Source organism: Cebidichthys violaceus, unplaced genomic scaffold (assembly GCF_023349555.1).
Source record: "Cebidichthys violaceus isolate CVI_PGR_0920_01 unplaced genomic scaffold, fCebVio1.0.p SCAF_14, whole genome shotgun sequence".
In the NCBI taxonomy this organism is placed as follows: domain Eukaryota; kingdom Metazoa; phylum Chordata; class Actinopteri; order Perciformes; family Stichaeidae; genus Cebidichthys; species Cebidichthys violaceus.
The window spans coordinates 16,404,524-16,431,350 of NW_027176307.1; the positions used below are offsets into that span (position 1 = coordinate 16,404,524).

The 26,827-nt window shown below is 45.6% G+C and overlaps 2 protein-coding genes across 3 annotated transcripts in view; one reads left to right on the top strand and one right to left on the bottom strand.

Annotated features, from left to right (window-relative positions):
• The window catches only part of cdc42bpb (CDC42 binding protein kinase beta (DMPK-like)), a 24,945-nt gene extending 6,243 nt beyond the window's left edge, over positions 1-18,702 (top strand). Inside the window, exons 9-38 of one of the 2 annotated variants that reach the window (XM_068709193.1) lie at positions 1-190; positions 276-383; positions 569-702; positions 1,044-1,286; positions 1,383-1,493; positions 1,645-1,889; positions 2,205-2,310; positions 2,455-2,579; positions 2,930-3,035; positions 3,523-3,671; positions 3,755-3,852; positions 3,950-4,029; positions 5,567-5,641; positions 5,876-5,947; positions 6,589-6,694; positions 7,390-7,526; positions 8,680-8,819; positions 8,926-9,007; positions 9,077-9,293; positions 12,890-12,952; positions 13,033-13,274; positions 13,365-13,719; positions 13,818-13,915; positions 14,000-14,084; positions 15,013-15,130; positions 15,214-15,331; positions 15,478-15,705; positions 16,465-16,573; positions 17,080-17,135; positions 18,018-18,702. The exon at positions 1-190 is cut by the window's left edge and continues 42 nt beyond it. In XM_068709193.1, the coding sequence (XP_068565294.1) occupies positions 1-190; positions 276-383; positions 569-702; positions 1,044-1,286; positions 1,383-1,493; positions 1,645-1,889; positions 2,205-2,310; positions 2,455-2,579; positions 2,930-3,035; positions 3,523-3,671; positions 3,755-3,852; positions 3,950-4,029; positions 5,567-5,641; positions 5,876-5,947; positions 6,589-6,694; positions 7,390-7,526; positions 8,680-8,819; positions 8,926-9,007; positions 9,077-9,293; positions 12,890-12,952; positions 13,033-13,274; positions 13,365-13,719; positions 13,818-13,915; positions 14,000-14,084; positions 15,013-15,130; positions 15,214-15,331; positions 15,478-15,705; positions 16,465-16,573; positions 17,080-17,135; positions 18,018-18,140 (4,119 nt within the window). In that variant the 3' untranslated portion in view covers positions 18,141-18,702. The remainder of the gene's footprint in view (positions 191-275; positions 384-568; positions 703-1,043; positions 1,287-1,382; positions 1,494-1,644; positions 1,890-2,204; positions 2,311-2,454; positions 2,580-2,929; positions 3,036-3,522; positions 3,672-3,754; positions 3,853-3,949; positions 4,030-5,566; positions 5,642-5,875; positions 5,948-6,588; positions 6,695-7,389; positions 7,527-8,679; positions 8,820-8,925; positions 9,008-9,076; positions 9,294-12,889; positions 12,953-13,032; positions 13,275-13,364; positions 13,720-13,817; positions 13,916-13,999; positions 14,085-15,012; positions 15,131-15,213; positions 15,332-15,477; positions 15,706-16,464; positions 16,574-17,079; positions 17,136-18,017) is intronic. The other variant, XM_068709194.1, reaches the window with a different exon arrangement.
• A 2,179-nt stretch (positions 18,703-20,881) lies between these two features.
• Positions 20,882-25,406, bottom strand: gpr132b (G protein-coupled receptor 132b). Its single transcript, XM_068709195.1, has 2 exons — positions 25,007-25,406; positions 20,882-22,320 (listed from the first exon to the last, which is right to left on the bottom strand). Exons 1-2 carry the CDS (start codon positions 25,404-25,406, stop codon positions 21,236-21,238), a joined length of 1,485 nt encoding a protein of 494 aa, XP_068565296.1. The 3' UTR covers positions 20,882-21,235.
• Between the last annotated feature and the right edge of the window lie 1,421 nt (positions 25,407-26,827).

Genomic DNA, 26,827 nt, shown 5'->3' on the forward strand with positions numbered 1-26,827 from the left:
CACCTCCCCTTCGTCGGCTTCACTTACACCACCGACAGCTGCTTTGCCGACCGCAGCTCCGTCAGCCAGATGGGACTCGGCCTCCGTCAGGAGGAGGCGGGAGGAGGAGGAGGTCAGGAGGTCGAGGCCTTCGAGAGGAGGATCCGCCGGCTGGAGCAGGAGAAACAGGAGCTGAACCGCAAACTGCAGGGTGAGACAGACGTGTGTTTAAAGTGTACAGGACTCAAGTGTTTACTGGATGTAGTATTCCTGACCTCGGACCTCTATATCTGCAGAGTCCACTCAGGCTCTCCAGGCTCCGGCTCGAGGAGGAACTCTGACCCGAGACAAAGAGATCAAGAAGCTCAACGAGGAGATTGAACGGCTGAAGAAGAAGCTGGCAGGTCAGAGTGGTGGTAGTAGTAGTAGTAGTATTAAGAGTAGTTGTAGTGGTAGAGTACTAGTAGCAGTACTAGTAGCAGCAGTAGTAGTAGTAGCAACAGTATTAATGACTTCAGATTCAATCTTTGGTCATGTTCAGCCGTCAATATCCATCAGGTGAGTAAGTCCCGCCCCTCTTCTGTGGTAGACTCTGATAGGCTGGAGCACCAGCTGGAGGAGGCGGTGACACTCAGACAGGACTACGAGAGCTCCGCCTCCAAACTGAAGACCCTGGAGAGGCAGGTGAAGACCCTGAGACAGGAGAAAGAAGAAGTCCACAAGGTAGTTCTCATCACTGATACTGTTCTCTGGTCTACCCAAGTACATATAAGTGGCTCAGCTAAGACCAGGTCTAAGTATCCTCAGGCCCTTTAGGATCCGGTCCAAATTTCCTCATCTCTGTTAGGATCAGGTCTAAGTCCATTAGGATCAGGTCTAAATAGCCTCAGGTCCATTAGGATCAGGTTCAACAGACTACATTGTATATATATTATATGGTGATTTGGTCGAGCTCATTCCTGGAAGTGGTCTCTGGTTTTGAACATGACCCCCCCCCCACCTGAATGTGACTAGTCCAGTATCAGCTGTGTCCTGAACCACACCTGGTCTCCACCTGTGAGCAGCAGCTGGCGGACTCTCTGGAGCGTCTGAGGAGTCAGACGAAGGAGCTGAAGGAGGCTCACTCTCAGAGGAAGTTGGCCCTGCAGGAGTTCTCAGACCTGTCAGAGAGGATGGCCGACCTGCGGTCCTCCAAGCAGCGCCTGTCCCGTCAGCTCCGGGACAAAGAGGAGGAGATGGACGCCCTCCTGCAGAAGATGGATGCCATGAGACAGGAGATCCGCAAGACCGAGAAGAACCGCAAGGAGGTGAGTAAAAGATTTAACCCCAATGACCCCCGGGGGACTTCTCACCATCAGTCACTTCCTGTCCTTCAGAATAAAAGCCTTGTATGTGTTTGTCAGCTGGAGGCTCAGCTGGACGATGCAAAGGCGGAGGCGCAGAAGGAAAGGAAGCTGAGGGAGCACAGTGAGGTTTACTCCAAACAGCTGGAGACGGAGCTGCAGAACCTGAAGGTCAGAGGTCCCACACACACAAGCATGTTTGTACTTCTGCACTTGTGAGGACCCTCTTTGATCAATCAATTAATGGTGACGCTCTAAAACTCAAACTGGTCCTTACTAAATTAACAGAAGTGAGTGATTGTGGTCCTGGATCTGGTCTCAGTCTCAGCAGGGTCGAGGGGCAGTAGCCGGGGGGGCGGAGTTTCAGCAGGAGCTGTCCCGTCTGAAGGCAGATCTCGATACGAAGATTCTGTTCTATGAGGAGGAGCTGCTGAGGAGAGACTCCTCCCACTCCTCCGAGATAAAAAATCTCCGTAAAGACCTGCACGAGTCCGAGGGGGCGCAGCTCGCCGCCAACAAGGAGCTGCTGCAGCTACGAGACAAGCTGGACAAGGCCAAGAGGGACAGGTGAGTCCTGAACTGGGTCAGAAAGAGGGGTAGGTGTGTCCTGAACCAGGTCAGCAAGAGGGGCAGGTGAGTCCTAAACCAGGTCAGAAAGAGGGGTAGGTGTGTCCTGAACCAGGTCAGCAAGAGGGGCAGATAAGTCCTGAACCAGGTCAGGAACGACAGGTGAGTCTTGAGGGTCAGGTCAGTCCTGAACCAGGTCAGCAAGGGAGGCAGGTGAGTCTTGAACCAGGTCAGCAAGGGAGGCAGGTGAGTCCTGAACCAGGTCAGCATAAGGGGCAAGTGAGTCCTGAAACAGGTTTTGTTTTGTTCCTGCAGACAAGCAGAGATGGATGATGCTGTTTCAGCTCTGAAGGAGAAATCTGAACGAGAGAAAAACCTTCTGACAGAAGAAAACCGCAAACTTACGGCTGAAACTGACAAGGTGAAGTACTGTAGTCCTCAAGTTCTGAAGTACAGTGCCTGAAGTCTTGAAGTGCGCTAGTCCTGAATTAAAGTAGTCCATTAATTAAATATATGAAATATTGTGACTGCACATGATCAGTTAGTAACACTACTTTTCTCTTAGCTGTGTTCCTTTGTGGATCAACTGACGGCTCAGAACCGTCAGCTGGAGGACGACCTGCAGGACCTGTCGTCTAAGAAAGAGAGCGTGGCTCACTGGGAGGCTCAGATCGCAGAGATCATCCAGTGGTGAGTCCAACCAGAAGGAGGTGCTCTGTGTTACTAACGTGTGTCTGGTGGACCAGGAGGAGGTGCTCTGTGTTACTAACGTGTGTCTGGTGGACCAGAAGGAGGTGCTCTGTGTTACTAACGTGTGTCTGGTGGACCAGGAGGAGGTGCTCTGTGTTACTAACGTGTGTCTGGTGGACCAGGAGGAGGTGCTCTGTGTTACTAACGTGTGTCTGGTGGACCAGGAGGAGGTGCTCTGTGTTACTAACGTGTGTCTGGTGGACCAGGAGGAGGTGCTCTGTGTTACTAACGTGTGTCTGGTGGACCAGAAGGAGGTGCTCTGTGTTACTAACGTGTGTCTGTGTGTTCAGGGTGAGCGATGAGAAGGATGCTCGAGGCTACCTTCAGGCTCTGGCTACCAAGATGACGGAGGAGCTGGAAACACTGCGCAGCTCCAGTCTAGGAACAAGACCTCTGGTAACACACACACACACACACACACACACACACACACACACACACACACACACACAGAACCAGTTCTGGAACCAGTAGCAACACCACAGATCCCACACACCTTTCAAACCCGGAGAACCTGGAATTCTTTCACAAACAAAAATGTTTTCAGCTTGCTGTCAGAAGCTTAACATACAGAGGTACCTCTGGGTCAGGGGGACCTCTGGGTCAGGAGGACCTCTGGGTCAGGGGGACCTCTGGATCAGGGGGACCTCTGGATCAGGGGGACCTCTGGGTCAGGAGGACCTCTGGGTCAGGGGGACCTGTGTTGTTATTTTACTTCACCATCTTTGTCTTTTTAGTGTTGGTCTATTACATAAAATCTATATTGATTCCAGGTTTTATGCAACAAAATAGGCTAAATGACAAGTGGGTGAATACTTCTGCTAGGCTCTGTAGATGTTCTCCATCAGTACCACTGACTGTCTCTGTCTGCACCCCCCCGTAGGACCCCCTGTGGAAGGTGCGTCGCAGTCAGAAGTTGGACATGTCGGCTCGTCTGGAGCTCCAGTCGGCTCTGGACGCTGAGATCAGAGCCAAGCAGCTGGTTCAGGAGGAGCTACGCAAAGTCAAAGCTGCCAACATCAACCTGGAGAGGTGAGAAGTCACACAGAGACCAACAGCTTCTCCTTCCTCACCTGCCTGTCTCCTCACCTGTCTGTCTGTCTGTCTGTCTGCAGTAAGCTGAAGGAGTCGGAGGAGAGGAGTCTGGAGATGGGAGAGCAGGTGGAGAGTCTGAAGAAAGACATGGAGGACAGCCGCTCCCGCTCTGACAAAGGTGAGACCACAGGGTTCAGTTCATGGTCCTGTACATGGTCCCTCAGGTAAAACTAGCCAGGCGACCTCATTCAGGTGTTCATTCTGGTTCTCTGCAGGTCTGAAGCTTCCAGACTTCCAGGACTCCATATTTGAATATTTCAACACATCTCCTTTGGCTCCTGACCTCACCTTCAGAGTGAGTCACCTGTCTGTCTCACCTGTCCGTCTCACCTGTCTGTCTGCTCGGTTGTCTCCGGCCTCTTTTCCTTGTGACCTCTTAATACAGTGGTTCTCAACCTGAGGCCCAGGGCCTCCAAAATGGGTCACCTGATGATCAAACCTGGGACCAGCTGTTACTAGGATAATTGGTTTAAAGGTGTCACAAGACAAACAGGATGTGAAACATCTCTTGTTGTTGTTGACTTCACAACCTGTGACTCATCCTGATGGGGGGGGGGGGGGGGTAATAATCTGAGATACATAAACACTTTCTCTTTCATGTTATGAACAAAAGCAATTACAGTTACCAGTGTTGTAATGAGGTTGATCAAACTGTCCAAAGTGAGTGAAAAAAAATATATTTTTACAACTATTTTCTGAATTATTTTCTCTTAAATTTGTGAGTTTAATCTCAGAGAATATTCAAGTTTTTTCCCGTAAAGTTACAGTATTCATTTAGTAAATTCAGAGATATTTTTCTCTGAATACTCCTCCCCCTAGTAACAATATTACAATGCTTATAAAGGGAACATATGAAGAGTACCTGGTGTTTAACCCCAGAACTCACCAAGCAGCAGGTCACGTGACATCACGTGACGTCACGTCACGTCACATCACGTGACGTCACGTCACGTGACGATGATGATGTCACTCAGGTGTAGTCTCTGAAGCTGTTTGTTTCTCTCTGCAACATGGAGGCGTCAGTTTGCTCCTCCTCCTCGCTGCTCGCTCTCTGGGAAGACGTAAATTCATCTGCCATGTTACCCACAATCCCCTGCATACCGATACCCTTACCCACAATCCTCCGGGGCAGCTAGCTGTCAGATTTAACCTCAGTTGTTGCTGATAGCTTTGTGCTAATAGTAGCTAGACTCCTTTAACCCCAATGACCTCACACCTGTTGAGCCACCTTTCACTTGATTGGCTCTCAGGAACATCAGCGGGTTGTTCCGCCAATCAGCAGACACTACAGGATCCCATCACTGAAGGTTGTAGCTACATTTTACTGCCATCTGGTAAAATATTAGCTCGTTGGCTACTTGTAGGGCTTTTGACCAAATCCCATGGTCTTCTTCAGTGAAACTACCAGGTCACATCTATTTATGTCAATGAATAAAGGAAGATCCTGTGGCTCTGGTCTGTAACAGACAGAAGCCTCCACAGGAGGGCGCCACAGAGCTACTGCAGGAAGTTAATCAGAGTCAAAACTCTCCCTCTTTCTCTAGTTCATGAATCAGTGAAACATGAAACATATATTCATATTATCTCTGAGGTCCATCCACAGTAAACGTCTATGACGAAAAATAAATCGGTATCACAGTAATCCAGTGATGTCTGTACGTCCGTGTTTCACTGAGCCGGATATCAAAGTGACGTATAAATAATGTTTGCAATGAACTAGAACCTGAGCTGTAATCTGTGTTTACTGAATAAACTACCATCAGACTGAGAGGTTTTCATACAAGTTGAAGTGTGTCAACAGTAATCAATGTTTCCTCTCTTTGACGTTGCAGACCGCGGACATAGACTCCACCCCCCTGAAATCAGAGACCACGCCCCCTTCACCATCCACCACCTCCGAACAAGAGGTCAGTCACAAACACGGATCCTCTACGTATGTAATACGGGCGTCACCATCTCAGTTATGAATCCAAGCATGATGGTCTTTCCTCTTCAACAAAGATCTGGTCCCTAGTGGCTTCTGTTTTATGATCACAGGCCAGAAGAACAAGTTTCAATTGGAAATCGAATGGTGAAGTCAGAGAATCGTGACTGATCCTTTACCTGTCCTTACCCGAGTCTTGTGCCGTTTGTTTCAACAGGAAGTTAAAGCTGCGTCATTCCCAGTGAGCCCCTCCCCCACCTACCAGAGCTCAGCACTGACCACACTAAAGGTACACTACCGTTTCCCCAGGTGAGACGTCACCAGTAGGGGGTAGGACTAGTAAATAAAGTGTGATACAAGTGAAGCCTTCGTTATTCTCCCAAGCCGACACCACGATAGCGTAGTAGTTCTGTTCAGACTACTTCCTGGAGTCCGCTTGGAGGACGCGTTACATGTGCAGACAGGTACGCTTCATGCATACCTGTCTGCACAGTCACAACAAAGTGGAGCAACAAAACCTACGCCTACACTCTCTGATGACGGAACTTGGCCAACCTAAGCGGACCCTGGTGGACCTGTGCCAACCTAAGCCTAACCTAACCTAAGTGCCAATATAAGCAGACCCTAGCGGTTGCTGTGGGACCCTGTTGGACCCTGGCAGAACTTAGCGGACATTTGCAGACCCTGTTGGACCCTGTTGGACCGTGTTGGACCCTGTTGGATGTGGATAGTGTAATGTGGGTTTAACACTGTAGCAACTGTCCAGAGAGATGAGTGGAGTAGTTAACTGGTCCAGATGGACTGCGGTAGTTCAGTCATCCAGTCTGTAACGTGATGTTGCCGAATCTTTTACTGGTCTGTTTTCAAACTGTAACCCTAAACCAATAGCATCTTTGTCACATTGATCTCGTTTGTGTGGTGTGTTTACAGCCCAAAGCTCACCAGCTGAGCATCAAGACCTTCTCCAGTCCGACTCAGTGCACACACTGCACCTCACTGATGGTGGGACTCCTCAGACAGGGATACGCCTGTGAAGGTACAGAACACCTTCTTATTATCTTGATCTCTAAAAATTCTGACACAATTAAGAAGGAAAGTTGTTCCCACTAATGTTACCTCTGTTCATAATTCTTCTTCTAGTGAATCACCTGTTTGAGCGGCTAAAGGAGCTCAGAAGCCTGAAACACTTTGTACTTGCAACAGAAGTGGTGAAGATTTGTGTGTTATGGGTTTTAAACATGGGTGTGGCACCTAGATGCAAGACATTTGGTCTGCATAACATGTAGAGATGCACACAAAAGCCTCTGGAGGTAAAACCCAACAGGAAGTCGGCCATTTTTAATTGAATGTGATGTTTTGGGCTCCTGCTACAGATTTCACCGGATCGACCTTGATCGGCACAATCTTAAGACCTTTGCGATGCTAAACTGTGAAGCTTTTCAGTTTTCTTAAAACCATGTTGCCGGAACGTGGATCAAAGTCCATTCCTGAAGACATCTCCACTCCAATATCGATTCATAGTCATAGCGCCAGCTACTGGCAACAGGAAGCTACATGCTTTATACACCGATGTACTCCTCCTAGCAGGTAGACCACATCCAACTGAAATGTTGTCAGACGTTTCCTGGTTAGACGGCAACAGGTCCTGAAAGGCCACGAACACCACCAGTTAATCTGGTGATAAGATGTAGTTATTTGTTCCAGGTCCTGACTCTGTCTGTCTCTCCTCAGTGTGCTCCTTCATCTGCCATGTTTCCTGTAAAGACCACGCCCCCCTGGTCTGTCCAATCCCAGCAGAGCACGCCAAGAGGCCGCAGGGCATCGACGTCCAGAGAGGCATCGGCACCGCCTACAAAGGCTACGTCAGGGTAAGGGATGAGGTCATGAGGTATGTGTACCGCCGACAAAGGCTACGTCAGGGTAAGGGATGAGGTCATGAGGTATGTGCACCGCCTACAAAGGCTACGTCAGGGTAAGAGATGAGGTCATGAGGTATGTGCACCGCCTACAAAGGCTACGTCAGGGTAAGGGATGAGGTCATGAGGTATGTGTACCGCCGACAAAGGCTACGTCAGGGTAAGGGATGAGGTCATGAGGTATGTGCACCGCCTACAAAGGCTACGTCAGGGTAAGAGATGAGGTCATGAGGTATGTGCACCGCCTACAAAGGCTACGTCAGGGTAAGAGATGAGGTCATGAGGTATGTGCACCGCCTACAAAGGCTACGTCAGGGTAAGAGATGAGGTCATGAGGTATGTGCACCGCCTACAAAGGCTACGTCAGGGTAAGGGATGAGGTCATGAGGTATGTGCACCGCCGACAAAGGCTACTTCAGGGTAAGGGATGAGGTCATGAAGTATGTGCACCGCCTACAAAGGCTACGTCAGGGTAAGAGATGAGGTCATGAGGTATGTGCACCGCCTACAAAGGCTACGTCAGGGTAAGAGATGAGGTCATGAGGTATGTGCACCGCCTACAAAGGCTACGTCAGGGTAAGGGATGAGGTCATGAGGTATGGGCACCGCCTACAAAGGCTACGTCAGGGTAAGGGATGAGGTCATGAGGTATGTGCATCGCCTACAAAGGCTACGTCAGGGTAAGGGATGAGGTCATGAGGTATGTGCACCGCCTCCAAAGGCTACGTCAGGATAAAGGATGAGGTCATGAATTATGTGCATCGCCTACAAAGGCTACTTCCGGGTAAGGGATGAGGTCATGAGGTATGTGCACCGCCTCCAAAGGCTACGTCAGGATAAAGGATGAGGTCATGAGTTATGTGCATCGCCTACAAAGGCTACTTCCGGGTAAGGGATGAGGTCATGAGGTATGTGCACCGCCTACAAAGGCTACGTCAGGGTAAGGGATGAGGTCATGAGGTATGTGCACCGCCTACAAAGGCTACGTCAGGGTAAGAGATGAGGTCATGAGGTATGAGAACGTCAGGGTAAGAGATGAGGTCATGAGGTATGTGCACCGCCTACAAAGGCTACGTCAGGGTAACTGCTGCCGTCTTTCTTTCAGATCCCAAAGCCCAGCGGCGTGAAGAAGGGCTGGCAGCGAGCCTTCGCTTTGGTCTCTGACTGTAAACTGTTCCTCTACGACGTCCCAGAGGGAAAGTCCACCCAGCCGGGGGTGGGGGCCAGTCTGGTGCTGGATCTCAGGTGACTGTCAGGACTCTGGAGTCTACAGAAGGTTTTCAGATTTGATCATTCTGGTTTATTGATATTAAGATAAGATAATCCTTTAACTTGTTCTTGTGTGTTCCAGAGACGAGGAGTTTTCCGTCAGCTCCGTGTTGGCATTGGATGTGATCCACGCCACCAGGAAGGACATCCCCTGCATCTTCAGGGTAGGTAGACCTCCTGTGAGCTCTTGCTGCTTCACCTCTGACTCCATGTGACCCGTATCCTTTGTTCAGGTGACGTCGTCCCAGCTGATCTCTCAGCTGTCTGCGGTGTCTCTGCTGGTGCTGGCGGAGAGTGAGGTGGAGAAGAGGAAGTGGGTCCGGATCCTGGAGGGTCTGCAGAGCATCCTGACCAAGAACCTCCTGAAGAACCAACAGGTCCATGTCCTGCACGAGGCCTACGACGCCTCGCTGCCCCTCATCAAGACCACGCTGTCTGCTGCTGTGCTCGGTCAGCGACTACTCCTACTACTGATACTACTACTGACACACTGTGTACTGAGTACTACTACTGACACACTGTGTACCGATACTACTACTGACACACTGTGTACTGAATACTACTACTGACACACTGTGTACCGATACTACTACTGACACACTGTGTACTGAGTACTACTACTGACACACTGTGTACTGAGTACTACTACTGACACACCGTGTACCGAGTACTACTACTGACACACTGTGTACCGAGTACTACTACTGACACACTGTGTACTGAGTACTACTACTGACACACTGTACTGAGTACTGCTACTGACACACCGTGTACCGATACTACTACTGACACACTGTGTACTGAGTACTACTACTGACACACCGTGTACCGATACTACTACTGACACACTGTGTACTGAGTACTACTACTGACACACTGTGTACTGAGTACTACTACTGACACACTGTGTACCGATACTACTACTGACACACCGTGTACTGAGTACTACTACTGACACCGTGTACTGAGTACTACTACTGACACACTGTGTACCGATACTACTACTGACACACCGTGTACTGAGTACTACTACTGACACACTGTGTACCGATACTACTACTGACACACCGTGTACTGAGTACTACTACTGATACACTGTGTACCGATACTACTAGTGACACACTGTGTACCGATACTACTACTGACACACTGTGTACCGATACTACTACTGACACACTGTATACCGATACTACGACTGACACACTGTGTACCGAGTACTAGTACTGACGCACTGTGTACCGAGTACTAGTACTGACGCACTGTGTACCGAGTAGTAGTACTGACGCACTGTGTGCCGAGTACTACTGACGCACCGTGTACCGATACTACTACTGACGCACTGTGTACTGAGTACTACTACTGACACACCGTGTACCGATACTACTACTGACACACTGTGTACTGAGTACTGCTACTGACACACTGTGTACTGAGTACTACTACTGACACCCTGTGTACCGATACTACTACTGACACACCGTGTACTGAGTACTACTACTGACACACTGTGTACCGATATTACTACTGACACACCGTGTACTGAGTGCTACTACTGATACACTGTGTACCGATACTACTAGTGACACACTGTGTACCGATACTACTACTGACACACCGTGTACTGAGTACTACTACTGACACCGTGTACTGAGTACTACTACTGACACACTGTGTACCGATACTACTACTGACACACCGTGTACTGAGTACTACTACTGACACACTGTGTACCGATACTACTACTGACACACCGTGTACTGAATACTACTACTGACACACTGTGTACCGATACTACTACTGACACACTGTGTACTGAGTACTACTACTGACACACTGTGTACTGAGTACTACTACTGACACACCGTGTACCGAGTACTACTACTGACACACTGTGTACCGAGTACTACTACTGACACACTGTGTACTGAGTACTACTACTGACACACTGTACTGAGTACTGCTACTGACACACCGTGTACCGATACTACTACTGACACACTGTGTACTGAGTACTACTACTGACACACCGTGTACCGATACTACTACTGACACACTGTGTACTGAGTACTACTACTGACACACTGTGTACTGAGTACTACTACTGACACACTGTGTACCGATACTACTACTGACACACCGTGTACTGAGTACTACTACTGACACCGTGTACTGAGTACTACTACTGACACACTGTGTACCGATACTACTACTGACACACCGTGTACTGAGTACTACTACTGACACACTGTGTACCGATACTACTACTGACACACCGTGTACTGAGTACTACTACTGATACACTGTGTACCGATACTACTAGTGACACACTGTGTACCGATACTACTACTGACACACTGTGTACCGATACTACTACTGACACACTGTATACCGATACTACGACTGACACACTGTGTACCGAGTACTAGTACTGACGCACTGTGTACCGAGTACTAGTACTGACGCACTGTGTACCGAGTAGTAGTACTGACGCACTGTGTGCCGAGTACTACTGACGCACCGTGTACCGATACTACTACTGACGCACTGTGTACTGAGTACTACTACTGACACACCGTGTACCGATACTACTACTGACACACTGTGTACTGAGTACTGCTACTGACACACTGTGTACTGAGTACTACTACTGACACCCTGTGTACCGATACTACTACTGACACACCGTGTACTGAGTACTACTACTGACACACTGTGTACCGATATTACTACTGACACACCGTGTACTGAGTGCTACTACTGATACACTGTGTACCGATACTACTAGTGACACACTGTGTACCGATACTACTACTGACACACTGTGTACTGAGTACTACTACTGACACACTGTGTACCGATACTACTACTGACACACTGTGTACCGATACTACGACTGACACACTGTGTACTGAGTACTACTACTGACACACTATACCGATACTACTACTGACACACTGTGTACCGAGTACTACTACTGACACACTGTGTACCGAGTACTACTACTGACACACTGTGTACCGAGTACTAGTACTGACACACTGTGTACCGAGTACTACTACTGACACACTGTGTACCGAGTAGTAGTACTGACACACTGTGTACCGAGTAGTACTACTGACAGACTGTGTACTGAGTACTAGTGACACACTGTGTACCGATACTACTACTGACACACCGTGTACTGAGTACTACTACTGATACACTGTGTACCGATACTACTAGTGACACACTGTGTACCGATACTACTACTGACACACTGTGTACTGAGTACTACTACTGACACACTGTGTACCGATACTACTACTGACACACTGTGTACCGAGTACTACTACTGACACACTGTGTACCGATACTACTACTGACACACCGTGTACTGAGTACTACTACTGACACACTGTGTACCGATACTACTACTGACACACCGTGTACTGAGTACTACTACTGATACACTGTGTACCGATACTACTAGTGACACACTGTGTACTGATACTACTACTGACACACTGTGTACTGATACTACTACTGACACACTGTGTACTGAGTACTACTACTGATACACTGTGTACCGATACTACTACTGACACACTGTGTACCGATACTACGACTGACACACTGTGTACTGAGTACTACTACTGACACACTGTGTACTGATACTACTACTGACACACTGTGTACCGAGTACTACTACTGACACACTGTGTACCGAGTACTACTACTGACACACTGTGTACCGAGTACTAGTACTGACACACTGTGTACCGAGTACTAGTACTGACACAGTGTACCGAGTAGTAGTACTGACACACTGTGTACCGAGTACTAGTACTGACACAGTGTACCGAGTAGTAGTACTGACACACTGTGTACCGATACTACTACTGACACACTGTGTACTGAGTACTACTACTGACACACTGTGTACTGAGTACTACTAGTGCCACACTGTTTACTGAAACTAGTACTGACAGACTGTGTACTGATACTAGTACTGACAGACTGTGTACCGAGTACTACTACTGATGAGTCCACGTTTGTTGTCCCGACAGACCGGGAGAGGATCGCTCTGGGAACCGAAGACGGCCTGTTTGTGGTGGAGGTCACCAGAGACGGTGAGACAGACGGACAGACGGACATTTAGACTGTTGATAATCAATACATGTCTCACCTCTCGCTGCCTGTCTCTCTCCAGTGATCGTGCGAGCAGCAGACAGTAAGAAGGTTCATCAGATCGATCTGATCCCGAAGGAGAAGATCGTCGCTCTGCTCTGCGGTCGGAACCGTTACGTTCACCTCCACCACTGGGGGGCGCTGGAGGGAGCCGAGGGAGCCTTCGACATCAAGCTGACGGAGACCAAAGGCTGCCAGGCTCTGACCACCGGGGTGCTCCGACCCGGAGGCCCCGCCTGCCTGCTGGCTGCCGTCAAACGTCAGGTCGGGATTCTGGAGGATGGGACCAGGACGGTGAAAACCACCTCGCTGCAGTTCTGCTCCTGTTCTAACGTTGTGGTTCTGATCCTCCAGGTTCTGTGCTACGAGATCACCCGGGCGAAGCCCCACCATAAGAAGCTGTGGGAGGTGCAGGCTCCGGGCGGGGTGCAGTGGTTGGGCATGGTGAGGGAGAGGCTGTGCGTCGGTTATCCTTCGGGCTTCGCTCTGCTGGCCCTGCAGGGGGAGTCGTCCCCCATCAGCTTGGTGAGCCCGGCCGACCCCTCACTGGCCTTCCTGGCCCAGCAGCCCCTGGACGCCCTGCACGCCCTGGAGGTGGGATCCACCGAGTCGCTGCTCTGCTTCAGCCAGCTCGGCATCTACGTGGACGGACAGGGCCGCCGGTCCAGAACCCAGGAGCTGATGTGGCCCGCCACACCGCTGGCATGCAGTACGTTACTTACACTTCGTAGTCCGTCACCTTCATAGACCGTCACCTGATGTGGAACCAGGTTCTAGGTATTCATCAACACCTGTCTGTCTCTCCAGGCTCCAACTCCTCCCACCTCACGGTCTACAGTGAATACGGACTCGACGTCTTTGATATTCACACTGCAGAGTGGGTCCAGACCATCTCCCTCCGCAAGGTAACCAATCACAGCTCGGCACTGCTGGGAACCGGCCAATCACAGTGCAGCAGCAGTCAATGACATCACAGTCTCTGTCCTCAGATCCGCCCTCTGAATGTTGAAGGAACCTTAAACCTGCTGAGCTCAGAACCTCCTCGTCTGATCTACTTCAGCAACACCTCGTCAGGTAAGGACTCACCTGGACCTGTCTCACTACTTCAGTGTCCTGAAGCTCATTCGTCTCTACCGGTTTGTCTCTATTCGCCTGTATTTACCTGTCTGTCTCTACCTGTCTGTCTTTACCGGTCTGTCGCTACTCGTCTGTGTTTACCTGTCTGTCTCTACCTGTCTGTCTCTACCGGTCTGTCTCTAATCGTCTGTATTTACCTGTCTGTCTCTACTCGTCTGTCTCTACTCGTCTGTCTCTACCTGTCTGTCTCTACCGGTCTGTCTCTACTCGTCTGTCTCTACCTGTCTGTCTCTACCAGTCTGTCTCTACTCGTCTGTATTTACCTGTCTGTCTCTACTCGTCTGTATTTACCCGTCTGTCTCTACCGGTCTGTCTCTACTCGTCTGTATTTACTTGTCTGTCTCTACTCGTCTGTATTTACCTGTCTGTCTCTACTCGTCTGTATTTACCTGTCTGTCTCTACCGGTCTGTCTCTACTCGTCTGTATTTACCTGTCTGTCTCTACCGGTCTGTCTCTACTTGTCTGTATTTACCTGTCTGTCTCTACTTGTCTGTATTTACCTGTCTGTCTCTACCTGTCTGTCTCTACTTGTCTGTATTTACCTGTCTGTCTCTACCTGTCTGTCTCTACCGGTCTGTCTCTACTCATCTGTATTTACCTGTCTGTCTCTACCTGTCTGTCTCTACCGGTCTGTCTCTACCAGTCTGTATTTACCTGTCTGTCTCTACCAGTCTGTCTCTACTCGTCTGTATTTACCTGTCTGTCTCTACTCGTCTGTATTTACCTGTCTGTCTCTACTCGTCTGTATTTACCTGTCTGTCTCTACTCGTCTGTATTTATCCGTCTGTCTCTACTCGTCTGTATTTATCCGTCTGTCTCTACTCGTCTGTATTTACTTGTCTGTCTCTACCTGTCTGTCCTCAGAGGGAGACCTTACCATCCCGGAGACATCGGACCAGAGCAGGAAGTTAATGGTTCGGACGCGCAGCAAGAGGAAGTTCCTGTTTAAGGTTCCAGAGGAGGAGCGGCTTCAGCAGAGGAGGTGACTGTTTCATTCATGTGTATTAATCATTGTGTGTAATAAATGTGTAATAAATGTGTATTATTGTGTGTGTGTGGTTTTAGGGAGATGCTCAGGGATCCGGAGCTCAGATCAAAGATGATTTCTAATCCCACAAACTTTAACCACGTGGCTCACATGGGACCAGGAGACGGCATGCAGGTCCTGATGGACCTCCCTCTGGTAACTCCTCCTCCCAGCTCCACCTTCTCCTCCTGCCGGCATGTTCTCCCTCACCTCCTCTCCCCTCCGACAGCTCTGTCCATCACACTGACTCCTCTCTTCTCTCCTCCCCCTGTCTCACCTTCCTCCTCCCCCCTGATCATCAGGTTGGTGATGTCATCTCCCTCTCCCCCTCTCCCTCCCCCTCCCCCTCCTCCTTCCGCCACTCCCTCATCTCTCCCCCCTCCAACTTTGAGCATGTCTATCACATGACGTCGGCGTCGGCCGGCGCCTTCTTGCAGAAAGACGCCTCCTCTTCCTCCTCCTCCCAGCAGAGCCTCCTGCAGCCTTCCTCCTCCTCCTCCTCCTCTCCCTCAACCTCCTCTCTGGGAATGGTAGGCCAGCTTCTCTCTGTCTCCCTCACCCCTGCTCTACCTCTCCTTTCCTTCACTTTACCACTTGTCTCCTGCTTGGTCTACAGTGGTCTACTTGGTTTGTGTGAATCTCCTGTCTTTTCAAACACTTCCTGTCCTTTCACTCCACTTCCTGTCCATTAATGGCGCTTCCTGTCCTTTCACCCCATTTTCTATCTTTCACTTCCCTTCTTGTCCTTTAAATTATCTTTCTACCTTTTCATGCCGTTTCTTGTCTTTTCACGCTGCTTCCTATCCTTTCGCTTCACTTCCTATCTTTTCACTTCCTATCCTTTCACTTCCTATCCCTTCTCCTCACTTCCTATCCTTTCACGTCCTATCCCTTTGCTTCACTTCCTATCCTTTCACTTTCTGTCCTTTCACTTAATTTTCAGTCTTTTCAGACCACTTCACTCACCTGGTTCTGAATCATTATCAGTGTGGTGAACCTTTAATCTGTAGTCTATAAAGTCCTGATGCCAGAAACTACATCTTCCATGAGTCCTTGCTGCAGAAGCCCTTAGTAGCTTATCTGAAACAACTTGAGAGTTCTTCTGGGCCGGGCTCTGGTTCTTTTGGGCCGGGCTTCGGTTCCTCTGGGCCGGGCTCTGGTTCTTCGGGGCCGGTCTCTAGCGGTCATCCAGGATTCATAGAACCCTATTTATATCTGTAACTCTAGTTGTGTGTGTGTGTGTGTGTGTGTGTGTGTGTGTGTGTGTGTGTGTGTGTGTGTGTACACAGAGTGTGATGCATTCCTCTCAGGATGACCCAGTTAAAGATAAGCCCCGCCCACTGTCCAGTATCTCCCGGCAACAAAGGAGCAAGACGCACATCACACGCACAGCCTCAGGTACCTGTACACACACAACTGTGTATACACACACACACACACACACACACACACACACACACACACACACACACACATCTGTACAGGTGTGAGGTGACAAACAGAACCTTGCTGTTCTTACTTTCAGGTATTTGCACTAAATATAAATATATTATATTTTATATATATATATATATATCTATATATATATATATATATATAGATATATATATATATCTATATATATATATATATATATATAGATATATATATATATATATCTATATATCTATATAGATATATATATATATATCTATATAGATATATATATATATATATATATCTATATAGATATATATATATATATATATATATATATATATAGATATATCTATATAGATATATATATATATAGATATATATATATATATATATATATATATATATATATATATATATAGATATAGATATAGATATAGATATCTCACTGAGATGTGATGTTATTTAATCCGTTTTTATTGGTTCAGATTTTGGAGGAGGAGCTTCATCTCGAAGCATCTCTGAACCGGACCAGGACCTGGAGGTAACACACACACACACACACACACACACACACACACACACTGTAAATGAGTATTCTGCTGACTCCTCATCCAGAACATCCTCCGGTCTCATATTATGGGATGTCAGGTGGTTCTGATCCAGATTAAATACCAACCTGTAGTTCTTCTGTGGGTCAGAATGGACTACATTTACCATCAACACTGAGTTAGATATCAGAACTACAAAACATGTGAAGGACAAAGTTTAACACACTTTACCTGTCTCTCTCTCCACCGCTCTCTCTCTCTCTTTTCCTTTCTCTTTACCTCTCTCTCTCTCTCTCTTTACCTCTCTCTCTTTCTTTACCTCTCTCTCTTTCTCTACCTGTCTCTCTATCTTTACCTCTCTCCCTCTTCCTCTCTTTACCTCTCTCTCTCTCTCTCTTTCTTTACCTCTCTCTCTCTCTCTTTCTCTACCTGTCTCTCTATCTTTACCTCTCTCCCTCTCTTTACCTCTGTCTCTCTCTCTCTCTCTACCTCTCTCTCTCTCTCTCTTTCTCTACCTGTCTCTCTCTATCTTTACCTCTCTCTCTTTCTCTCTTTACCGCTCTCTCTCTTACTCTTTCTTTACCTCACTCTCTCTTTCTCTACCTGTCTCTCTATCTTTACCTCTCTCTCTCTCTCTCCCTCTCTTTACCTCTCTCCCTCTCTTTACCTCTCTCTCTCTCTCTCTTTCTTTACCTCTCTCTCTCTCTCTCTCTCTCTTTCTCTACCTGTCTCTCTCTCTTTACCTCTCTCTCTCTTACTCTTTCTTTACCTCTCTCTCTCTACCTCTCTCTCTCTCTCTCTCTCTCTCTCTCTCTCTTTCTTTACCTCTCTCTGTCTCTCTCTCTTTCTCTACCTGTCTCTCTCTCTCCCTCCAGCCGGACTCAGACTCCACCAAACACTCGACCCCCTCTAACAGCTCTAACCCCAGCAGCCCCCCCAGTCCTAACTCCCCCCACCGCAGTCAGCTCACATTGGACGGTTTGGAGATGGATCCCTGAGGCTCCTCTTCCGCGTGGCCCCGCCCCCTGCACTTGAGGGAGGAGGAGTTTTATGAACCAATCAGTCTGCAGACTGAGTTTAGATTTTATTGTGGCGGGGTGAGTCTGAGCTTCCAGCTGCTTTTATTTTTGTTGGATTTTACCTGCTGGGAAGCCCCGCCCCCTGGTTTCAACCCTGCTGATGGCTGCTGTGTGACCCGTAGTCTGATTGGCTCTGAGGGACCAATCGCCTCCTCTTCTTCTCTATTAGTAAGTTGTTGATAAGCTTTAGCAGGATGTTAGCCGCTGAGCTAACGGTGATGGAGGTCTCACTCTGATGAAAAAACACTGTATGAATTCATTTTTAAACTTTTGTTGTTATTGCACATCATCAATATTATTGTTTTAAGAGAAAAATAATCTTTGATTTTGTGTCAGTGATGATCTTTCCTGTTGCTCTCCCCCGACCCCGCCCTCTGGGGGGGGGGGGGGGGGGGGGGGGGGGGTCACTACTGCTTTGTTTCACCAGTTAAAGAATCTTTGTAATTATGGAAGAGAAAGTCAATAAAACAATCTGAAGAGAGTCACTGTTGGTTTATTATTGTGACATCATCACTGATCCAGGACGTTGTTTTAGGACGTCCTTTAATTCAGGACCCTCAATAAGATTCACTTCGCCCTCAGTCATGTCTGGCAGGCTCATTAAATATTCAGGAGAGGCGTGGTCTTTATTATACGCCCACAGGCAGCAAATCTGAGCGTCCGGATGGGAATAGAGAGAGTATGTCATTTTTAATAACATACTATACTTTGACTTTTTATAACATACTATACTTTGACTTTTTTATGATGTACTATACTTTGACTTTTTATAACATCCTATACTTTGACTTTTTATAACGTACTATACTTTGACTTTTTATAACGTACTATACTTTGACTTTTTATAACGTACTATACTTTGAGTTTTTATAAAGTACTATACTTTGACTTTTTATAACATACTATACTTTGACTTTTTATAACATACTATACTTTGACTTTATAACATACTATACTTTGACTTTTTATAACATACTATACTTTCACTTTTTTATGATGTACTATACTTTGACTTTTTATAACATACTATACTTTGACTTTTTATAACATACTATACTTTGACTTTTTATGACATACTATACTTTGACTTTTTATAACATACTATACTTTGACTTTTTATAACATACTATACTTTCACTTTTTATAACATACTATATTTTCACTTTTTATAACATACTATACTTTGACTTTTTTATGATGTACTATACTTTGACTTTTTATAACATACTATACTTTGACTTTTTATAACATACTATACTTTGACTTTTTATGACATACTATACTTTGACTTTTTATAACATACTATACTTTGACTTTTTATAACATACTATACTTTCACTTTTTATAACATACTATATTTTCACTTTTTATAACATACTATACTTTGACTTTTTTATGATGTACTATACTTTGACTTTTTATAACATACTATACTTTGACTTTTTATAACATACTATACTTTGACTTTTTATAACATACTATACTTTGACTTTATAACATACTATACTTTGACTTTTTATAACATACTATACTTTGACTTTTTATAACGTACTATACTTTGACTTTTTATGACATACTATACTTTCACTTTATAACATACTATACTTTCACTTTTTATAACATACTATACTATGACTTTTTATAACATACTATACTTTGACTTTTTATAACATACTATACTTTGACTTTTTATAACATACTATACTTTCACTTTTTATGACATACTATACTTTGACTTTTTATAACATACTATACTTTGACTTTTTATAACATACTATACTTTCACTTTTTATAACATACTATACTTTCACTTTTTATAACATACTATACTTTGACTTTAAATAAAATATTTGTATTATACACTGTACAGACTGAATGCATGGTGTTGATATAAAGGTCCCACAGAGGACAGAAGTTAATTTCCAGTCATAGAAAGTTCAGATTAGTGTGAAATACAAAACACTTTGATGCGTTTTTAAAAGATAATGAAAACATTTTCTTTGTGGAAACATCCTTTCACCGTTTCTTGAACTTCCTGTTTCTGCTTCACTAAACCACTTCCTGTTCTCACATCAAGTATTCTGCAAGTTCAAACCTTAAAACAGCTCAAAAGTGTTTTCACACAGATTAAAATGAACTAGTTCAGATTCACACTTTATGCTGGTTTGGTGTTTTCTGTCTTTCTGTCTGTCTCACACACACACACACACACACACACACACACACAAAGATGAAAACATGTCCTTTAAATGTAAACAATAAAAAACATTTAAACAGATCTTGTTAATAAAATAAATATTTAAACCTGCAGCTACGACTCGTTCCGCTCTACTGGTCTGAAAACACGTTAACTTATTTTAACTCACAGACTCAGGTCTGCTGGGACGTTACGTCCTCTTCTCATGAACACTACTAAAGAATCTCTGGAGGGAATTTCTTCACATTCGTCACAAACATGGACTCAATAATGAACTTTAATGTGAAAGGTCACTGTGACCTCACAAACAAGTCGAGAGCTGATCTGAGTTGATCTAAATGACGAACCGTGGAGAAACCGGTCGGATGCTTCACGGCTCAAGTTGTCTCAACACATAAAACCCGACTAGTGAACGAGATACAAGAAAAGTATCCTCGTGAGGAACACGTGGTCACACAGATGATTTAATTCAATTTAATTCACTTTATTCAGGATATGACATATTCACTGAAATGAACAAATAAACGGTTTCAGTTTGTTCTTCATGAAACAAACTGAAGAGTCTTTAAAAAAAAGCTTCATTGATCTGGTCTGTCCGGTTCATCTTTGGTCCAGATGATCAATAACCGTTCTGATCTCCTTCCTGTTCCTCAAAGGACAAACAACTGGTGGGACTCTTCCAGAAAAGACCAGTAGAGTCCAATAGATTCCAGCAGAGTCCAGTAGATTCCAGTAGAGTCCAGTAGATTCCAGTAGAGTCCAGTAGATTCCAGTAGAGTCCAGTAGATTTCAGCAGAGTCCAGCAGAGGTCGGCCTGTCAGGTCCCCGGTGGTTTTCCTCCCTGGTGTCTCTCGGTCTCGGTCACTACATTCGGGTCTGAGGAGTTCTTGGTGGGCTGGATCTTGTTGTGGCTGCTGTGGGATCGCGGTCTCAGGTGAGCTCTGTCCCAGACCCGCACGAGTCCTCGGCTAAGCTCTTTGCGGATGTTGTCGCTGGACAGAACGTAGAGGATGGGGTTGACGGCACTGTTGACGGTGGACAGGCCGAGTGAGACGGTGTACGGCGTGTACATGGTCCTCTCGAACAGACAGTCCTCCAGCTGGGGGAAGTGGAACATGACGGCTCGGACCAGCAGGATGAGGTGGTACGGGGCGAAGCAGACCAGGAACAGAACCACCACCGCCACCGCCAGCCAGCAAACACGCGCCTTCTGTTCTCGCCGCAGCCCGGTGCTGCGCTGCACGTTGGCCAGGATGCCGCGGTTGGTCACCACCAGCACCAGCAGCGGCACCAGGAAGCCCACCACGAAGCGCGCGTAGTTGAAGCCCGTCACCGTGGCGCTGCTTTGACTCGGCTCGAAGCAGCGGCGGTCGCCCTCGTCGGCGTCGCCCTCCCTCATGGTGAAGACGGGGATGTGACCGACGGCGACCAGCAGCACGATGAAGAGGGCGATGAGGGTGGCGACGCGTTGCCGGCGGAGTCCGCGGGATTCCACGCTGTAGACCACGGCCACGTACCTGTCGCAGGAGATGCAGCACAGCAGGAAGATGCTGATGTACATGTTGTTGAAGAAGATGTAGCCCGTTAGCTTGCAGGCGGCCGAGCTCCAGGGCCACGAGTGACCTCCGCTGACGTAGTGCGTCCACAGCGGCAGAGTGCCCAGGTAGGTGAGGTCGCACAGCGACAGGCTCAACAGGTACACGCCCAGCACGTTCTTCCTGCACACCTGCAGCCAGGTGAGGTAGACGGTCAGCAGGTTAGCCGGCAGTCCGACCGCCAGCACGACACTGTACAGCACCACGAGCGGCAGCCGGCCTTCGTCGTACGGAGGCCGGCACTCGAGTGAGCTCGTGTTGGTCGTCAGAGAGAACGTCTCGGTCACCGGAGGCTCGTGCATGATGTCTGCAGAAAGAAAGAGACGACCAATCAGATTCAAGATCATCTACGGAAGACAAAGAAGGAGGTTTCCTGTTCTGTTCAGGCTGTTAGCATCTATGTTATCTCTAAGTTATCATCTTTATATCTTTACGTCATCGTCTTTACATTATCGTCTTTAAGTTACTGTCTTTAAGTTATCGTCTTTAAGTTATTGTCTTTATGCTATCGTCTTTAAGTTACTGTCTTTGTGTTAATGTCTTTAAGTTATTGTATTTAAGTTATTGTCTTTGCGTTATTGTCTTTACGTTATAGTCTTTATGTTATCGTCTTTACGTTATCGTCTTTGTGTTATTGTCTTTACGTTATCGTCTTTACATTATCGTCTTCACGTTATTGTCTTTGTGTTATTGTCTTTACGTTATCATCTTTAAGTTATTGTCTTTGTGTTATTGTCTTTACGTTATCGTCTTTAAGTTATTGTCTTTGTGTTACTGTCTTTACATTATCATCTTTAAGTTATTGTATTTAAGTTATTGTATTTAAGTTATTGTCTTTACGCTATCGTCTTTAAGTTATTGTCTTTGTGTTATTGTCTTTACGTTATTGTCTTTAAGTTATTGTCTTTTAAGTTATCGTCTTTAAGTTATCGTCTTTAAATTATTGTATTTAAGTTATTGTATTTAAGTTAAGTAAGTACTAAAGATGCTCTACTAAATACTAAAGATGCTCTACTAAGTACTAAAGATGCTCTACTGAGTACTAAAGATGCTCTACTGAGTACTAAAGATGCTCTACTAAGTACTAAAGGTGCTCTACTGAGTACTAAAGGTGCTCTACTAGGTACTAAAGGTGCTTTGCTAAGTACTAAAGATGCTCTACTGAGTACTAAAGGTGCTCTACTAGGTACTAAAGGTGCTCTACTGAGTACTAAAGGTACTTGTTGTATTAGTTGTGTTGCGCTATATAAATTGTTCTTGTTTGAGTTGTTTATTTAAAACAGCTCAAAGTTTGTAAATTTTGCCAATAAACCTTTTCAATGGGGGTTGAATCATTTTGAGTGCAACTGTATATTATTGTCTTTCAGTTATGCTTTTTCAGTTATCGTATCTACGTCACATGCTGTTAGTCCATTGAAAGACCATGAATCATATTTAATTATATTAACAGTGGACTTCCTGTCGCATCCGAGAAAACAAAAAAACATCGTGACATGAACCATCAGCAGAAAACACAGAGATCGTTGTCTGCTTATCAAACACAAACTTCTGATGGAAAGGTAACAGAAATGTCTTTCAGACGAGAAGATGATTCATTTCAGTTCTCTGACTGACAGGAAGTGAAACCACAGAATCATCTTCTGTGTCCGAGTCACATGTTTAAACAGGAAGTCTGTTCTCAACAATGAAACATCAGTCTGTTTGATTTGGAGACACATTCTTTACACTTATATATATATATATACACACATACATATATATATATATATATATATATATATGTATGGATGTGTATATATATATATATATATATATATATATATATACACAGTATATATATATATACATACATATTTAAATATATATACATCATGTGTGAGGTCAGCTGCTACGTTAGCTCCGCCTCCAGAGGACCAGCTGCACTCTGATTGGCTGTTTACACTCTGACCTCATTACTCATAAATCTCAATACTTTTGAACAAACAACATAAATGAATGATGATGTCATCTGTGTGACTGACAGCAGCGTCCAATCAGCTGCTCTGAATACTGCAAGTGGGCGGGGCCTAGATTTAATTATTGGTGATTGACCTCTTTAACTGAAACATGAATTAATTATTGTTATGATGACACTCATTACTCATGTATATATATATATATATATATATATATACATATTCTACTAAATATATATGATTCTATCGGATCAGTGTATAATACTGTGATGAATAGTATTAAATCAAAAGTACCATATACGTATACTATACATCACAGTATAAATATATCAAAGTACTATAAATCACAGTATAAATATATCAAAGTACTATACATCACAGTATAAATATATCAAAGTACTATACATCACAGTATAAATATATCAAAGTACTATACATCACAGTATAAATATATCAAAGTACTATACTATATATCACAGTATAAATATATCAAATTACTATACTATAAAAAGTAATCTAATCTGAACATAAATATTATATAAGATTTTTAAAGTAAACAGAGTACTATGGATTATCATAGTAGTGGTATTTCTATTATATATTAGTATACAGGTGATGAATAATATCAAAACATTTTAGGAGAAGATTGTATACTTGTGTACTTTATGTATTTATTGTATTCCACTTGGAGTCTTAAAACTCAACTTTATTATCATTATGAATATTGTTATCATTATTATTATTATTAATATTATTAATAGTATTGTTGTTATTAATATTATGATTATTGTTATTGTTGTTATTGTTATTATTGTTGTATAAATGTGATTTATATCAAAAGTCTTAATAAAGATTAACTATTAATTAGTTATCACATATAAAGTATAAATATATTGATTAGTATTATGAAGTTAAAAACAGTATATGACAGAAACACTACACGTGTATTTCAGTGCTAGAACACTGTACAGTAGTACCGTGATGTACTATGACCGTGTATAAGTACATGGATGTATACCGTTAAAAGATGAGACTCACCGCCGTCTCGTGCGTCCTTCTCGTGCGTCCTCCTCCTCGTATCTCCTCCGTGTGTCTTCTCCTCCTGTCTCCTCTTGCGTCCTCCGCGTGTCTCCTCCGTGTGTCTCCTCCTCCTGTCTCCCACTCGTGCGTCCTCCGCGTGTCTCCTCCGTGTGTCTCCTCGTGCGTCCTCCGCGTGTCTCTTCCTCCTGTCTCCTCCTCTTGCGTCCTCCGCGTGTCTCCTCCGTGTGTCTCCTCCTCCTGTCTCCTCTTGCGTCCTCCGCGCGTCTCCTCCTCGCGTCTCCTCCTCGTGCGTCCTCCGTGTGTCTCCTCGTGCGTCCTCCGCGCGTCTCCTCCTCGCGTCTCCTCCTCGTGCGCTCTGACTAAGCACAAAGACTGAGGAGCAGCATAATTTATTCATCCCCATGTTTAATTCATCACGTCATCATCCATCACGTCATCATTCAATATTCATTGTTTCTTCTTCACGAGACAGAACAACAGGAAGAAAAGCCGATCATGAAAGATCAAAGAGAAGAAGTTCAAGAGACACAGAGACACCTGGTGGAGACGAGATGTTACTGCAGGATGACTTCTTCTACTCCTTCTTCTTCTTCTAATCCTCCTTCACCTCCTTCTTCTTCTCATTTCTTCTTCTACTCCTCATTCACCTTCTTCTTCTCCTTCTCCTCCTTCACCTCTTTCTTCTTCTTCTTCTTCTACTCCTCCTTCACCTCTTTCTTCTCCTTCTTCACCTCCTTCTTCTACTCCTCCTGCACCTCCTTCTTCTTATTCTTCTTCTTCACCTCCTTCTTTTTCTCCTTCACCTCCTTCTTCTTCTTCTTCTTCTACTCCTCCTTCACCTCCTTCTTCTACTCCTCCTTCACCTCCTTCTTCTCCCTCTCCTTCTCCTTCTTCTTCACCTCCTTCTTCACCTTCTCCACCTTTCTTCTTCTTCACCTCCTTCTACTTCTTCTTCACCTTCTTCTTCTTCTCCTTCACCTCCTTCACCTTCTTCTTCACCTCTTCTTCACCTTCTCGTTCACCTACTTCTTCTTCTCCTTCACCTCCTTCTCCTTCTTCTCCTTCACCTCCTTCTCCTTCTTCACGTCCTTCTTCTTCTACTCCTTCACCTCCTCCTTCCTCTTCTTCTTCTACTCCTTCTCCTTCCTCTTCTTCACCTTCTCCTTCCTCTTCTTCTTCTACTCCTCCTTCTTCCTCTTCTGAGTGAAGGTTGTCAACTTGTGCTCTTTGTCAGGGATGGAGGAGTCGAGGTGGACTGAGTTCTTTGGTCCAGATGTTTCTCCTAAAGGCAGCTGGAGGTCTCTGTACAAGCTGCCAGCAGACCTCCAGTGGAGGGTTGTACAGAGCACCTGGATCCTGATCTGTTTGATCAGTGTCCTCCCCTCCTCACCTCCTCCTCTCTTTGGTCTCAAACACTCTGTTAAGAGGACAGTGGTTCACACGTTGGTGAACTTTTTGTCCGGTACGACTAAGTTGGCCATTTGGTTAACACGCAGGAACCGGGCTCAGAGCGTGTGGAGCTGGTACCGGTTCTGGTTCTAGTTCTGAAAGGACTGCTGAAGGCCAGACTGAGTGTGGAACACACGTATTATAAAATGATGGACGATGTGACTGTTGGGGAGGTTCTATGCTCCGTGGGGGAGGAACAGCTGATCCTTCATGTGTTTGATGAGTTGATTTATATATTTATCTTTTGAATTGATGAGGTGACAGTGATCTGGTGTCTCCTGGATCAATAAAAGGAATTTAAAAACCTCTCCTCCCCCCTCTCCCCTCCTCTCCCCCCGCTCCTCTCCTCCTCAAGTAGAAAAGACTCAA